Source organism: Lissotriton vulgaris, chromosome 2_1 (assembly GCF_964263255.1).
Source record: "Lissotriton vulgaris chromosome 2_1, aLisVul1.2, whole genome shotgun sequence".
Lineage (NCBI taxonomy): Eukaryota > Metazoa > Chordata > Amphibia > Caudata > Salamandridae > Lissotriton > Lissotriton vulgaris.
Genome location: NC_141687.1, coordinates 86,614,639 through 86,630,765, shown reverse-complemented (window position 1 = coordinate 86,630,765; position 16,127 = coordinate 86,614,639). Strand labels below are relative to the sequence as shown.

The following is a 16,127-nucleotide window of genomic DNA, read 5'->3' as shown; positions in this document are numbered from 1 at the left end:
TCGGACCCGGTTCCCCAGATTTGAAGTCGATTGCCCTAGCTGTTAGGCAAAAACCTTTCCCTAATCCTTTCTCCTACCCACAACCCTTGTATATTTGTAAAATGGCTAGACATTGACCTTCATGTGTTAAAGAAAATCTACATCTGAAGTACAGTTTGTCTTTGGAGACATTACTTTGTGGCCCTCAACCTTTTGCTTACTTTTCATGGTCAGTGCTGACTCACTCTGGGCTCCTCAGGCATCCATGTCAGCAACTTGTCGTTCTGCACGTTCCTAGGCTCTTGCAGCCATGAATACATACTCCAGACTGAGCGTTTTTCTCAACATTCATCATCTGACTATTCTCTCTTTTAGGGCTTCTTTGTTCCTGGCTGTTGCTGCCTTTAGCTTTATAGTTCCATATGGCTTATGGCTCTGTGTTGCATTGTGGCACAGTACTCCTTTAATGGCCTCACCAGCAGGTTACTGGCAATAATACACACATTTTGCTAAAAAAACCTTTGTCTTTTTCAAAATCCTTGCACTACCTTCCTCACCTACATGGACGTCATTTAGGGTTCAGTCTGCCCCCTGCAACCCTTGGTAGTGCCATTGCAACCCCTGACCACAAGCAGCAAAGGGCAGTATGAGGAACAGATGTAGCAGGATATTTTCGTCTTAAAATAAATCCGTTCGGGATTTCAAGGCTGCTGTAGCTATGGACAAGTAACATTTGTAACTTTCAACGGTTGCAATTTGTACCATCCGATAAGGGATTGCTTAAATTAATACCTAACAACACGCCATTCAAGGCCTCTCACACCCAAAACGCCATCAGATAGGAAAACACTTTACATGCAGACTCTGGGAGGAATGGGCAGCAATGACAAGGAGCTGTTAAAGGCTGTTGACTTGAAATAGGGCCAGTGGAGAGTAAAGGGGGCAGTAGAGTTATTTCAATAGTTCATCCACAGGAGAGGTGATAGGGTGCCCTTGCCCAGGTTCAATGTATGTTCAGTCAGTATATTATTCATTCTCAGGATAATCTGTATCATGCTTATGAAATTGTGAAGGAGAGACCAAGGGAATTAATCCAGTTTGCCAGGGGGTCAGGTGGTGTTGAAAAGTAGGGGAGAGAGGATGGGTCTTTATGGACACTGCAGGGAAGCGGCTTGGGAGAAGAAGTGGCACCACTTCTCATTTTGCTTAGTTTCTACAGAAGTAAATCACCCATGATAAGGTGATGTTGCATGTTTCCATTGTACGGAGTCTGCCTGTGAGTATGTTGCAGCTGAACATTCTGGATGCTGCTCAGAGGTAAAACCGGAGCAATTCCCTAGCTCCTGATTGGTCAGCATCTCCCTTCATGTTGTCCAAGGCTTATCGGTCTTTCTGTTTAGGTCACGCATTCGCAAGAATACTATGTCTGGGGCTGGGTTCTGCAAGAGATCTTCGTGAGAGGCCTAGCATACTGCTGGAGTGTTGAGGGTGTGCAGCTCAGTGAGACTGAGATGCATTGACAACGGATGGGAATAGATGTGTCAGTATGTCTGCATCTTTTGGAATTCATTATATATTTCTGGAACAGGCAGGGGGGAAAGAAATCAAAGAAGATTAGTGAAGAGCTGCGGATAAGTGATTTCATGCTGGTAGCAGGATTGGGTATGAATGTAAAGTTGGCAGATGGAGACATGGGCATATCACTAGTTTGAAAGAGTTATGTTATGTTAGTAACACTTTGATAGTGCCTAATTACCGCCAGTCTCTTAGCGCTTGTCTAAGGGTTAGGCCCACCCAGCTTCCCACCACTGTCGTCACCTGCAGAGGCATTGCCAATTTCTTTTATTCCTTGTATTTTCTTGTAATTTTCCTGTACTTCTGATGCTCTTGTCCATGTATTTATTGTTCTTTGAATTATGATTATACTGACTTTTACACCCTTTTCCTTTTTGTATGAATATAATACTGTAAATCTAGACAGTGCTATATAAAACTGTTTAAATAAATAAATAAAATAATTTCTTATCCAACTTAAGGATGTATGACATCACAACGCATGCTTTTACCACTCATGCTTTTACATCGCAACTTTTACAACGCATGCCTTTACAACGCATAGTGTTGAGGGGTGCTTGATAGTGAATAGTTTAATTTACTATTCCAACTGCAGTCCCCGTGGATAGTAGGGAAGGTGTTGGATAGTAAATTAAATCTATTCCCTATCCTAGAGCGCCCCCCCAGCGCAATGCGTTGTAATGGTTTGCATTGTAAAAGTTGCGATGTAAAAGCACTGCGTGGTAAAAGTTGCGTTGTAAAGGATGTTTCCCCCAACTTAATCCCCAGGCTCTTCACAACAGGCCCAGATGTCGGGGGTAACATCTCACTTCTGGGGCCAAAAACCATCTAACCAAGGATTACCATTGGTGGTGATTGCCAAGGCCTCTGTCTTACCTGGGTTCACTTTGAGTGAGTAAACTGTCATCCAGTTCATCGTAAACCTAAGGATAGTCTGTGCATTCAATTGCTCTTTCTTAGAGTTATCAATCCACCGGATCAACTGGGTGTCATCTGCATAATTAAACATTTGGCAACCCAACTGTGCTAGTGGCACCACCGAAGGCTGGAGATAAGATATTAAATAAAAGTGGGGATAGAGCAGATCCTTGGGGAAACCCACATCGGAGTACTCTTTCTCTAGACACATAGTCACCCAGCTGTACATTCTGTGACAGGTCCTTCAAAAAGGACGAGATCCACAAAAAAGGCGGAACCTGTGATCCCCTGCACCCGTTATCAATCCATCAACACTAGATGGTCAATCAGGTTGAACGTTGCTGTAAGGTCAAATAGGATCAGCACGGAGGGCTTGTTCCCATCATCCAGTACTGAAAGCAACACGAGTTCCGTACTGTGATAGGCACTAAAACCTGCCTGGTGGGCATGGATTAGTTGGTGCTCTTCCATAAACTCTGCGAGGGCTGGAAAGAATTTTGTGTATTTTTTGGCTAACATTGCCAACTTTGAATAGGAGGCGCTGGTAGAATTTGTCATATATGATTTGTTTTGGTGACATGGTTTTGCTGGTGCAGTGTCTGCTTTGCTAATTCAGCCATCATTTAGTTGGCAGTCATTGGGGCTTTCGCCTAACAAACTGGGGTATGAAAGTTTCTCAGCCTCCTAGTTGGTAAGTCTATCTTGAGGGGTTTGTATCCCTCATGCCATTATGGTCCATTCCCATGGACAGGTTTTAGGAAAATAATTGTTTTCATGTTTTCCCTGGAGAAGCGAAATGTTTCTCAAGCATGATCAATTTGTAGACAATTTCTCTGGCTCTTAACAGACCACTGAGTATAGTGCTGAGATGCGTTTTGTCAGCTGCTAGAGAGCTGGGCTCTGTAGATCCCCATAAGCAGCAGAGAGCAAGGGGATTAGAGTGCAATAGAAAAGAACTGTTAGCTTTGGATTATTCAACCTTCGCCTGGTGTGGAAGCCAATCACAGCTGCAGATGGCATCTAAGATGTGCCCTAGAGATTGGGCAGTGCTTTTTAGAGTTGTTTTTAGATGATGGGTAGCTAGGTGCCTAGGAAGAGAAAGGGTTGAAGGCTTGTTTGCAGAGTCACACTTATTTAATAACACCAACGGAGTCTGGGATGGAGGTGTTAGAGTCTAGTGGTGCTTATAAGAAAGAAGGTATTGAGTGGATGGTGGTGGTGTTACTCTGGAGTAGCAATACTTGCCTGACTCTTCGGTTCATGGGCGTGAATATGTAAATGATAAGTATAACAACATGTATTATTTGTTTTTGCCTTCTGAGTACTAGATTTACGTTCAGAATAGAAGATCAAGATGCCTTCCTCATGCAGACAATAGACATGAGAAGCAATCTTAACCTCACCTGTTGATGGATGGTATGTTGCCCCAGACTTGCACAGCACTCACGACCGTTCCATCTTGCACATCATACACAATCAATGGATTTGTCTGAAAAAGAATAGAAAGAGATGCATTTATTTATTTATTTATACTGTTTTGTAAAGCGCAGCCACGCCTCTTGAGCATCAGAGGTCTAAATGTTCTTAAAAAATACAATGTTGTCTCCCAATTAAATAACATGAGGTATGATATTGGAATCTTTTCATAGAACATTCTTGCAGACTTCAGGCCTGAAGATAGACAGAAACATTTCAGAGCAGATGCATAAGCATATACCAAGCCATGGAAGAGGCTTTAGGTCAAGAGCAGGCAGAGATGGGACAGTAGTTGGGGGGACTGGCTAACAACTTTCTAAACAATAAGTAGTTATTGAGGAGAGTCCAGAAGTCTTGATGAATGGCGAATAGTAAAAATTACACGCTGGATGAAACCAATTTAAGGAAAAATAGTTAACATCATTTAAAGGAGAGGGGTTGATTGACATGAATGCGGGAAGGGCTTGAGCATTAGTGAAGATTTAAGTTTGTTCTTGAATATTCTTCTTAGAGTCCGTGGATGAAGAAAGCAGGCTAAGTTGGTTTGTGACTTTAGGGTAAAGTTGACGTCCACATGTGCTCTCAGATTTGTTAATACTTGTAGTGTTGGGCCATGCTGACCTGAAATGCAGCAGTCAGTGGATGGTCAAGGGGTGCAGTATAAGTTGCCACACAGCATTATTTCAATAGTTCATCCACAAGGGAGGTGGTAGGATGCCCTTACGCATGTTCAATGTTTGCTTGGACATCTTAATATTCATTTTGAGGACAATCTGTATGATGCCTATGAAATTTTGAAGGAAAGAGCAAGGGAATGAATGTAAATGTTCGATTTAATACACATTTAGGAGAGGTGGGTTTTCAATCTACAGGGCACACCCAAACGAAGAGTGGGAGAATTTTCGTTTTTTTAGAGCATTAGATTTAGAAAAGGGAGAAATCTTTGCCCTATAATGTATGTTCACCACTTTGGATGTTTAGCTAACACAGCCGCGGTCGGCAGTAGGAGTTCCTGCAGAGCGGTGACCTAGGGAGGGGAAGGGGCAGGGTGGGGGTAGTAATGTATGGATTACGGAGTTTAACAGGTAAGTAAACATATAAATAAATAAAACGAATTTAGTTGCGAACACTGCATCGCATTTCACTACAACCAAGATAGGCAGCGCTTAATTTGAGACGTGGTTTCCAGCACCGGCACTTGAGTGTCAACAAAGGCACTTATGACAGTCTGCCACATAGTGGCGCTGTTGATCTAAGTAGAGATGTGCACAAAACACTGTTTTTTTAATTCAACATGTATTAAAAATGACCAATTCCTGCTGCCCCAGCCATTCTTATAGGTTTAGGGGCCTGGAATTGGTCTCAATTGTCACAATTGTGGGGGTGTAATGGTTAAAAGCTATAATGGTGTTGTCTTTGTAAGCACTAGTAGGAGTAATAGGGGGTTCAAGCTCCAATGATCTCCTATCAAGGGCCCTGGCACTTTCAATTTTATAAATTAAAGTGCATTAGGGGACTTTTTCAAGACTGATGGGGCCTCTAAACACCAGTTCACCCATCAGAGACACATAAGAGCCCCAATGAGCCTATCATCCTAACATACATTTAGCTGCCACAAGATCCAAAGCACCCTTTTAAACATTTGTACTCTTGGCTGAAAGCACGCATGGGTTATCCTCAGAAATCTGTAAGATCCTTTGCGCGTCAAACAGAACCAAACAGGGGCTTATATGGTGAAGTGAGAAAAGAGCCTCAAGTGTGCAGGCGCAGAGGACTGTCTTCTGGAAAGACATCATGAAACTAAACATTCAGCACGAAACCTGGAGATGCCATATAAAATACTACAAGAATGGCATCTGACAGGAGATACATAGCATACCATGTTCCCATGAACAAATGAAACATAGCCCCAGGATGTGAAGGCCAGTGCTTCAGACATGGTGGTTGCACTCTGAAATGTGTGCATTTTAGAAAGAGGAACTGGCTGTCATAAGATATATCCCGGGGTACTCCATCCCTGAAGCGTCCACCTTGGTGATCCTTCCAGAGGCTGATTGGACTCAGATATTTTGGTTATTGCCAGCAGCCACAATGGGGGTTGTGAGATGTTGGAAGAAAGCAGGAAGAAGGGCTGTGCATCTGAATTTATTGCCAGGGAGAGATAGGGAATGTGATTGACCATCCTGAAGGTGTGGTTGAGTACAGCGCATCATAAGCGAAACCTTAATGAATCCAACACTTCCACTATGGAAAACAATTTGGCAATCAGACCTCTGCTATAACACAACTGGTCAAATATAGTAGGACAACTGCCACTTTTAGGTAAGGCACAAGACTCTTTACAAAGGGACATTTTTAGACTTAAGGATTTGACTGAAATGCCCCTAATAAGAAAAGCGAAGCAATGAGCTCTTTATCAAAGGGCAACGTTTGATAAAGCACTCATAAATATGTCTCTGATGATACCTCTGAAGCATGGTTTGTGGTGTTCTATCCGCGTGTTAAACTATGCTATAAAATGCACCTAATCACTGATGTGTTATCTTGACAATGAACACTGAGTTACAGTAATCAGCATGAGTTTTCTGGATTTGTTTTTAAAAAAGCTGAAAGCAAAAACAAAATACCCCATTTCAAACTTTTCACATCAATGAGGCTATCAACACCGGTTCAGAGTCTTAAACATAATTCTGGGTTAGACATCACTCATCCGCGCTCAACCCATGAAGTTCTGCTGTCAAAGAGGATCCCTACCCATCCCAAATCCTTATGGAATTACAGCCATCTAAGCTAATCAAGTGCTGGGTCTCTGTCTACATGAAAGAAAAGTGGTACAAATGCATGTCTTCAAACTCAGCACTTAGTCCCTTTCCCTAACCACGATTCTATCTATCCTCCATCGTCCTGATGGACCATTATCTGCAAACTTTTCGCTAGGTGCACGCTTTATAGAAATACCATATACATACATACATACCAACATATACATAGATTGTGAGGCAACCTACCTCGAAGAAGCGGAAGGTGGCAGCATCTGAGACTTCGTCTTCCAGCACCAGGTTATCCACAAACATCCAGAAGAAAGGCTTTTGGCTGTCCCCTGCAGGGCGGGCATAGCTGAGGAGGCGATGGTACTGATAGAAATACCAAGCTTTGGAAACACAAGGAGGAGGACTGTGGTCAAAATAAGAGAGAGCTCGAAGCAATCAGCCGTAATCAGTGGCAAGTGAGGGACCGTCCAGCAGTCGTAAGAAGGGCAGAGGGTTTACAAAGCTCAACCCAGACATCTGCAAATGCACCTCATGCCAAGCAAATGAATCAGATGCCTCCCCCAAACACCCCCATTCTGAATGTGCCATCATCATTGCGCAAATACTGGCAATTTTACACTATTTTACCACACACATCTTTGCTGTAATCTACACCACCCGCTACTAATAAACTACTACAGAAAAAACACCGCTCTACTAGACACACCTCCACCCTCACCTGACTCACCCGGTATTATTCAAATACTAATAACCACACACGTCTACCTGCTACATCCCCTCTGTAACCTGCACCGCCAACTACTTCCCAAATACTGAGAATCCCAGACAAACATATGTGGAACACAATTACTGAGATCAGCTCTTACCACCAACAATGCACACTTTGTGAATCCAATACAACTCTATCAAGGACATCTTCTCCTGTAACTACACATACACTATGACACAAATGTTAGGAATCAAGTTCAAATTGAACAGGCACACCCCCCAGTGGGACCTCTGCCTCACTGCTACTGTAATCTATGGAGACTCACCCACAAAGATATTAGAGAGGCCTACTTAGTTATCTGCATCACGTCTAACAACCTAAATAGTGGCAATCACACGCACGTCCTGCTACCCAAACATTTCCAAACATAAGCACAACTCTACTAACAACACTTCCAAAATGACCTAGAACACTCACTACACTTTCTATTTAGAATCATATAGCCTTTGACGGTACGATTCAACAATGTCTGCCAGGGTCCATCTATCAACTGAGACACAAACACCGCACAAGAGCCCATCCATCCTGCTGTAGCACACAACCCATATAAACCACACCATCCCACAAAGCAGCTCTCCTGCACATCAGCTGAATCCTGCCTGATCATTCTTTGATCTACTATCACTAGGACATTCTTGTGACATCCAGTGCAACTCAGTCTCAACTTGCAGCATTCCCTAATATTGCAGGATGGGGGTCAGCCATCTTTGCTAATGGGCGATCACAACCCAAGTAACACCCTTCTATTCCAACAATGAATACACAAATTCCCTCCACAGAATGACATAGGGCAGTAAAACCGAGCACACCAACAGTGGCAAGCATGTACTGTTCTCTGTCAGTGCACCTTTGCTGCCTGTTCTCAGAGGTGTCTTGATATGATCCTGTGTTGTGCTTTTGATTAAATGTTATATGAGTTGTTCTAAAATGTGCAGGCAAAGTTTGCTCTCAACATTTATATGCCAGAAATGATATGTTGTCTGGGTGTTTTTAAAGCAGAAATCACTTTATTAGCAAACAATTGAACATGTAATATGTGCAATTACGTTGTTCAAATTAGTTCTACTAAGTTAAATCATAATTATTTTTTATCTGTTGCAGTACAGGAAAAGAAAAACAGCTAGTGTGCAGACTTGAAGGCCATGCCTGCACCTCTTGTCAGATCCAGCAAGTGTGCACTCCACCTTTGGAAATCCATGCAAGAAAACAGCTGCCACCTCCTCTTATGTTTAAAAAGAAAATTAAATGCATGAGTAAAAATGTACAATTTAAACAGATGGGTATTAGAGTGAATAGGGGATATTTCATTATTTCCAACATTGACAGCTCTTTTGAATAGTATGTGTTGCTTTCAGGCTACTTCCAAATTCCATAAGAAGCTACTGATGTTTCTGTCAGTACTGGAGCTATGAGGCATCTGACGAACCAGATTTAATTTTTTAAAGCATTTTATCTACTGAAAATCTGGAAGTTTAAAATCGGAGCAGATATGTTTTTTCCCGTTCAGTTTCAACAATTTTTAATCTCATCATTTTTCTGTTTTATTCCTAAAAAATTGCCATGCCACCTCATCACAAACGGCATTACTTGGTGAGATTTTAAGATTTTAACATTGGGAATCTATGGACTTTTTTAATGACTTAGGGCCAGATGTAGGAAGGCTATTACCGGTTGGTAACGGCCAAAATTAACGAATTTCGGCCGTTACCGACCGGTAATAGGCTTTTCTGATGTAGGGGCCGAAATTAACGATTCGGTAATTTACCGAATCGGTAATTTAAGGAATCGGTAAATTACCGATTTCTTAAATACCAATTCAGTAAATTACCTGGGGCCCGATGTAGGTAGCCCTTTACCGATCGGAATCGGCCGAAAATACCGATTTTCGGCCGTTTCCGATCGGTAAAGGGCTATCGAGATGTAGGGGCACATTTTCGGTAATATTACCGAATCGTTATCATTACCGAATCGGTAAACTTACCGAATCGGTAATATTTACCGATTCGGTAATGATAACGATTCGGTAAAATTACCGAAAATGCAATGTAGGTAGCCAATGTTCCATCAGCACATGGCTTACAGAATCGGTATTTTACAATGAAATACAAATCCATGGTAAAATACTGATTCCTGTGTACATGCACATCTGTGCATGTACACATGTGCCATGTGACAGACAGACATGCCCTTAGGGCATGTCTGTGTGCCACATTGCACACATGCCCATTTTGGGGGTGCTAGAGGGTGTCAAAGTGACACCCCCTGCACCCTTGCCAAATTGGAAACGAAAAGAACTGCATTGTACCACGCCCCTTGACATATTTTTATCCCAGAGCCACCGTCTTCCCTCCACAACACTATAATAGTAATACCTTCTCTTCTTCCCAGTTTCCCAACATTGAGTCGGCTCTAAACCCCGTATACATGCACCCACTGGCTCCACCATCAGCCATACCTGGGTGGAACACCATAACTTTTAACCACAATACTGGCTTCAATGGGAACATGTCAAGCCTGTTACCATTTACGCCTTTAGAGCTCTCCAACAGGTTCACGGTCTTCAGTAGCCTAGAGGACTGCGATTGATGGTTAAGGAACGCAGAAGCTACGGGGGGCGGGGTTAGTGCCTCATGTAAATCAAGGTTATCTGAGAAGTTAGGGGGTCGGTGTCATGTTATAAACTCATATATTGCCCAAACCACCGCTGATAAAAATAGTAGCCCCCCTAAAATATCACTCACAGTGTTAACAGGGGAAAATGTGGTGCTCCCTACACCATCCTCAGACATAAAGGTAGTTACTAGTGTTATATCTGGGCTCCGGGAGCCGGATGCAGTGCGTATTGTGGGCCCGGTGGTGGAAACCGTAACGTCGCCTATTTTAACATCTTCACAATCAACTAGAGAGTCTGTTGTTTGTCCTGCACTCAATGACAGTGTAAAATTAATTTCCTGGAATATTGCAGGTTTGGCAAATAAGTTACGAGATGTAGTATGGCTATCTTTTATTAGAAAATTTAGTATTGTGTGCCTCCAAGAGACCTGGTTAGAAGAAAATAATGTTCATATGGAGGGTTTTTTAAGCTTTATCACCCCAGCAGCTGCTTCGACCAGGGGAAGAGCCAAGGGTGGCCTGGCCATCTTCATTAGCCAAGATCTGCAATGTAATGTAAGCAATTACCATAGCGTAAATCTGAACCTACAGAAGATTGATCTAAAAAATGGGAAGACTGTGATGACACTGGTTAATTTTTATAATGCCAACAGTAACAATGAAATGTGCCATATTGCCTCTCTGAATGACATTCTGAGCAAAACCGTTTATAATGTATCACGGCATTTGTTGATAGCAGGTGATTTTAATGTTCAACCATGTGGTAACCCAGCTAGTACGCCAATGGGGTCTTTAGGGTGTCATAATGAGGAAGGTTTTCACTTCTCTCATAGTAGGGGTGGTGAGACCCTAAACGACTTAATGAATGAGCACAACTTGATTGTAGCTATGTCGTTGGTCCCCGACATAAAAATCTTTGACACCCCAACCTTCAAAGGGCATGGGCAGGGTTCCTTTATTGATCACATACTATTATCTCCAGATGCTGCCCAATGGGTCTTGTACTTTTCTATTCTCACTAGTACATACAGTGATCATAATCCCCTTGCTATAAACTTGAGTGGCCCATTTTTTGCTAAACGTCAGTCACGTCCCGATCATGGTACGTTAAGGTGTGTAAATGGCAGGCGTCGCATTAAATGGTCAATGGTAAATCAAGACACCTTGTATTCTAATATAACTAGCGCATGTGAAGAGGAGCTGTCCGTTTGTCTTTCATCTGATTCAATCCCTTCGAACATTTTGTTTAGGTTTGAGGGGTTGGTCGCTAAAATTGGTTCCATGCTCACAGTGCCAATAAGGGGTCATAGTGAGAATAACTCTAAATGGTTTGATCATAACTGTTCAAAGGCAAGCAGGGACTTGAAACTGGCATTAAAAACCAAACCAAGAGATCATGAATTGATAAAAAATCTTCGCATGGCCTACAGGAAAACAATAGCCATTAGAAAAAAGGAAATTAAGGCAAATGTTATTGAATCCCTTCTAGACCCATCTGTGTTGGGGAATAGCAGCAAGTTTTGGCAAATAATTAATAAACCCATGTTTGAAAATCCAAACGACACAGCTATTGGAACAAACATCCCTGAGGGGGAGTGGGAGTCCCATTTTAGTACAATTTTTAAGAGCAATGAGCAACGGGAAGTTACCGACCTTTTAATTCCAACTGTGACCCCACCGTGCTTTACAGTACAAGAGACCATTAGGGGTATACAGGGTCTAACAGTCAACAAGGCCCCGGGTCCGGATGGTTTACCACCGGACCTGTTTAAGTCCAGTATCCCGTTTTGGGCCCCGGTCCTTACGGCTGTAATAAATGCAGCGGCAATAACTGGTTGCCCAAGAATTTGGGGTCTCTCGACTATAGTCCCCATTTTTAAGAAGGGTGACCGCAGTAGCCCTTTATGTTACAGGCCAATTTCTTTACTGAATTCAGTAGTCAAAGTGGTGGGGGGAGTAATTCTTAACAGGTTATCTATTTGGGCCAAAGAAAATAAAATCCTTTCACCCATACAATACGGGTTTAGACCGGATCACTCGACCATCACGCAGTGTCTGAACCTATACCTTATCCTAAGCAAGTATACATTGGCGAGACAGGGTACCGTCTATATGGCCTTCATGGACCTGTCGTCCGCGTTCGACTGCGTAGACAGAAGCCTATTATGGGCCACCTTGCTGAGAATGGGTGTAGAGAGGAACCTTGTCAATTTCCTCGCTGATCTGCATACAGACACTAGGGCGAACGTCCGCTACTCTCAAGACCTTAAGGTAACGGATGAATTTAAAATTAATCGGGGTGTCCGACAAGGTTGCATTTTGGCCCCATTCTTATTTAATTTGTATATTAATGAACTGGAGGAATCACTTTTACTGGTAGAAGCAGATTACCCCTTAGTCGAGCGCAGAGGGGTACCTGTTCTACTTTACGCCGACGATGCTATTCTCATTTCTAGAACAGCAAACGGCCTCCAGAAACTTTTAAACTCCTTCCACAAATTCATGGAGTCACGTGGTTTAAGTATAAATAACTCCAAGTCCTTCGTTCTGAAAGCAGGTAAGGGCACTCTGAAACCTGGTCACTTCAGTTTAAACGGGGAAAAAATCCCATCAACCAACTCCTTCTCTTACCTCGGGGTCCTGATAGATCAAAAGTTAACATGGGGGCCAGCAGTCTCCAAAAAGAAGGGTGAAACTATAAGGGTCAATGCGGCCATCCTCGGCTTTGCAAAAAAGATCGGCAATTGCCCGTTGGCCGCACTGCTTAAATTGTACCAGGCAAAAAGCGTTGCTATTGCCTGTTATGGGAGCGAGCTGTGGGGCTATTGCAAGGTCAAAGACCTAGAGGTCGCAGAAAATAACTTCTTAAAAAAGATCTTAAGACTGCCCAGGGGTATTGGGAATTACTCAGTACACGAGGAGCTGGGGGTCCCCTTCCTAGGTGACAGAATAGCAATAAGCCCAGTCTTATGCTGGCTGAAATGTTGGCTAAATAACGAAATCCCACTAACACATGCCCTACTAAAAGAAGCTCTACAGTTAGACGGGAGATTTAAGGTACCGTGGGTAAAGTATATAAAGGACAGCTTAACGGCAATAGGCCGACGTGATCTGTTTTATGCCCCAAATAAATTAGAAAATCTGATGTGAACCTGGTCAAGAATGCCATAGTTTTGTTAAGATGTACCGATAGGGAAGAGGTTGAGACACAGAAGGCCAGTGTCAGGAAACATCTACTGCTAAAAACATGCTTGCAAATAGAACCTTACCTGACATGGCCTATGTCCAGCTATGAGCGGTTCCTTTTAATAAGGTTCCGTTTTGACCTCTACCACCTTCTACTGGCATTCCCAAGTGGTGCTCAGCGGGGCGAAGTGTTGCCAGCTTGTGGCTGCGACGGGAAGTCTCCTCAAGATCTGGCACACTTCCTTTTTATCTGCCCTTACTACTCTACCCCACGGAATTTATATCTTAAACCGTGTCTTAAAAAATTGAGCTTCACACAAATTAAACCCGCACTCTACTACCTACAACTACTGAATATTGACTGTACCCTGTTTATTTGTAATTTTTTAAAAAAAGCCATCTGCTTTAGGAAAAGCATGGACGGCTAACCATGATGTAAAAAATGTGTTGGTGATTTTTAAGCTTACAGTTATTTATATTTTTAACTATATACTTCCCTTGCTTTATTGTCTGATATATTGTACTGTCTATTGTGTCATTAATTGCCTTTGATAATGAACTGTAACCGTTTTAATTGTGTGATTTTAAAAATGAACTTTTATGATTGTAAAATCTACAATCGAATAAAGATTATGAATTGAATTGAATTGATGTCTGTGTGCCACATTGCACACATGCCCATTTTGGGGGTGCTAGAGGGTGTCAAAGTGACACCCCCTGCACCCTTGCCAAATTCGGTATTTACCGATTCGGTAAATACCGATTCGGTATTTGACTTTAATCTATGGGCTTCAAAGGCCCATAGGATTCAATAGCAAATACCGATTCGGTATTAACCGAATACCGATTCGGTATTTACCGAATCGGTAAATACCGAATTTGTAAGGAATCGGTAACGATTCCAGATGTTGGGACCTGCATCCCATTTACCGATTTTGAAATACCGAATCGGTAAAATTCGGTATTTCAAATTCGGTAAATGGGATTTACCTACATCGGGCCCCAAATTCCTAATGTAGGGAGCACTTAAATGAGTGCTTATCCCATGTTAGGATTCGTTATTTACCACCAACTACAAGCTGGTGGTAAATAACAAAAACATCCCAAAAAGCATTTTGTTTGGTTTTCCAACAGTGCAATGTTGCAGACATACATGCCCTTAGGGCATGTATGTCTGCAACATGTGCACCCATACACAATTGAGGGGGGCAACAGGGTGTCAAAGTGACACCCTGCCACCCTTCAATGTTTTCCCCCGTTTACAGAATCAGTATTTACCGATTCGGTAATTGACATTCATTCCTATGGGCCTCCAGGCCCATAGGAATGAATGTCAATTACCATATCGGTAAATACCCGAATCTTAACGATTCAGTAATTTTTACCGAATGATTTGCTACATAGCATTTACCGATTCGAAAATACCGAATCGGTAAAATTCGGTATTTTCGAATCGGTAAATGCTATTTACCTACATCTGGCCCTTAAAGAGAGCTCTAGCTTTCATGTTTAAAACGAGATTTTGCAATATAGATATCTTGCTTGTAATCTTCAGGAATTATTCGCAGTTTGTGAGTGCGCCATTTCCTTCCTGCTTGTTGTACTTGTGAGTTAGTTCTTCTTTTTCAGATTTTGTTAAACAGTGGAAAATAAGTTTTCATTTTCCGATCTATCTTTACTAAACATGGGATAAACTGATCCCTAACAATAGGTAGACATGCTCTAAAGTGCTCTACAGGTAATTCAGCTAAATAGGGCTTAATTTGAAAAAATAAAAATAAGTGTCGGGGCTCTCGCCAGGAGGCCACTCCAGCCTTCACAACCCATTGCCCCGGTCAGCACTGCCAGTAACAGCACCAACACAACTACTAACCATCACACTCCTACAAATGCGGCAATTCACAGTATTTCTGGCCGCCAACGCTATATATTTTAAGTCCCCAGGAGCCACGCAGAGTTGGTTAGAAAGTTTTGTTCTCAAGGTACAACAACCCCAAAGGTCCTCCTTCATCAGCAACTGCCTGTGCTCTCTCCCCTGGATTTCTCACCAGTAGAGTTAGCAACCAGATGCAGATGTTTCTTGGATATAACATAAAAACAACATATATCTTCCCAGAAACACAAATAACAATTAAAAAAAACAGCTTAAACGTATTGCATAAACCCATGGAAAAATCAAAGAAAAGATTGCATGAGCAGAATGCAAAGTCTAAGTCCATAAGTAATCCCACCGCCAGCTCGGTTTGAATTTGGTACGATCTGGCCTTCCGCAAACAGGCTCACAAGAGACGACAGTACCAGGATCGTTTTTTTCCTTTTTCCTTTTTTCTTGTCCCACTTATTACACATTGTAACCTTCTGCACATTCCACCTCCTTCCATCATCTAACCACAGCTTGATACCTACAACCTTCATCACTTGTTTAGGTTTGGACCATTTACACAAAACCACTCTTTGATTTCCCACCACATACGTCTTTACCCAATCACCAAGGCTGAAACCGCGTGCAGAGCTCCTTATCTTGTCATTGTGTCTGCGTATGTACTTTTCTTGGTAGTCATGCACCATGCATGCCAACTCATCTCTACCAACACGTATGGAGCTCAATCTAAACATTCATGCTGGTGTCACCTTGTTACACGCCTGGCGGCCCTTAAGAAGGCTGAATGGACTTTCCTGAGTGGCAGTGTGAGGTGTGCTGCGGTAACTCCATATCATCTCCGTCACCGCTCTTTTGCAATCCCCCCCAGTCCTCATCAGCTAACTGCACACATTCCTTTACCACACGGTTAAATCTTTGTACCATGCTGTTTTCCCTGGGATTATAAACAGCAGAGGTA

At 42.5% G+C, this 16,127-nt stretch overlaps 1 protein-coding gene across 1 annotated transcript in view; it reads right to left on the bottom strand.

The window, feature by feature from the left end:
• DNMT3L (DNA methyltransferase 3 like) overlaps nt 1-16,127 on the bottom strand; it is a 232,553-nt gene that overhangs the window by 20,024 nt on the left and 196,402 nt on the right. Inside the window, exons 10-11 of the mRNA XM_086958467.1 lie at nt 6,957-7,099; nt 3,876-3,961 (exon numbers count right to left, since the gene is read on the bottom strand). Coding sequence (XP_086814593.1) covers nt 3,876-3,961; nt 6,957-7,099 — 229 coding nt within the window. The remainder of the gene's footprint in view (nt 1-3,875; nt 3,962-6,956; nt 7,100-16,127) is intronic.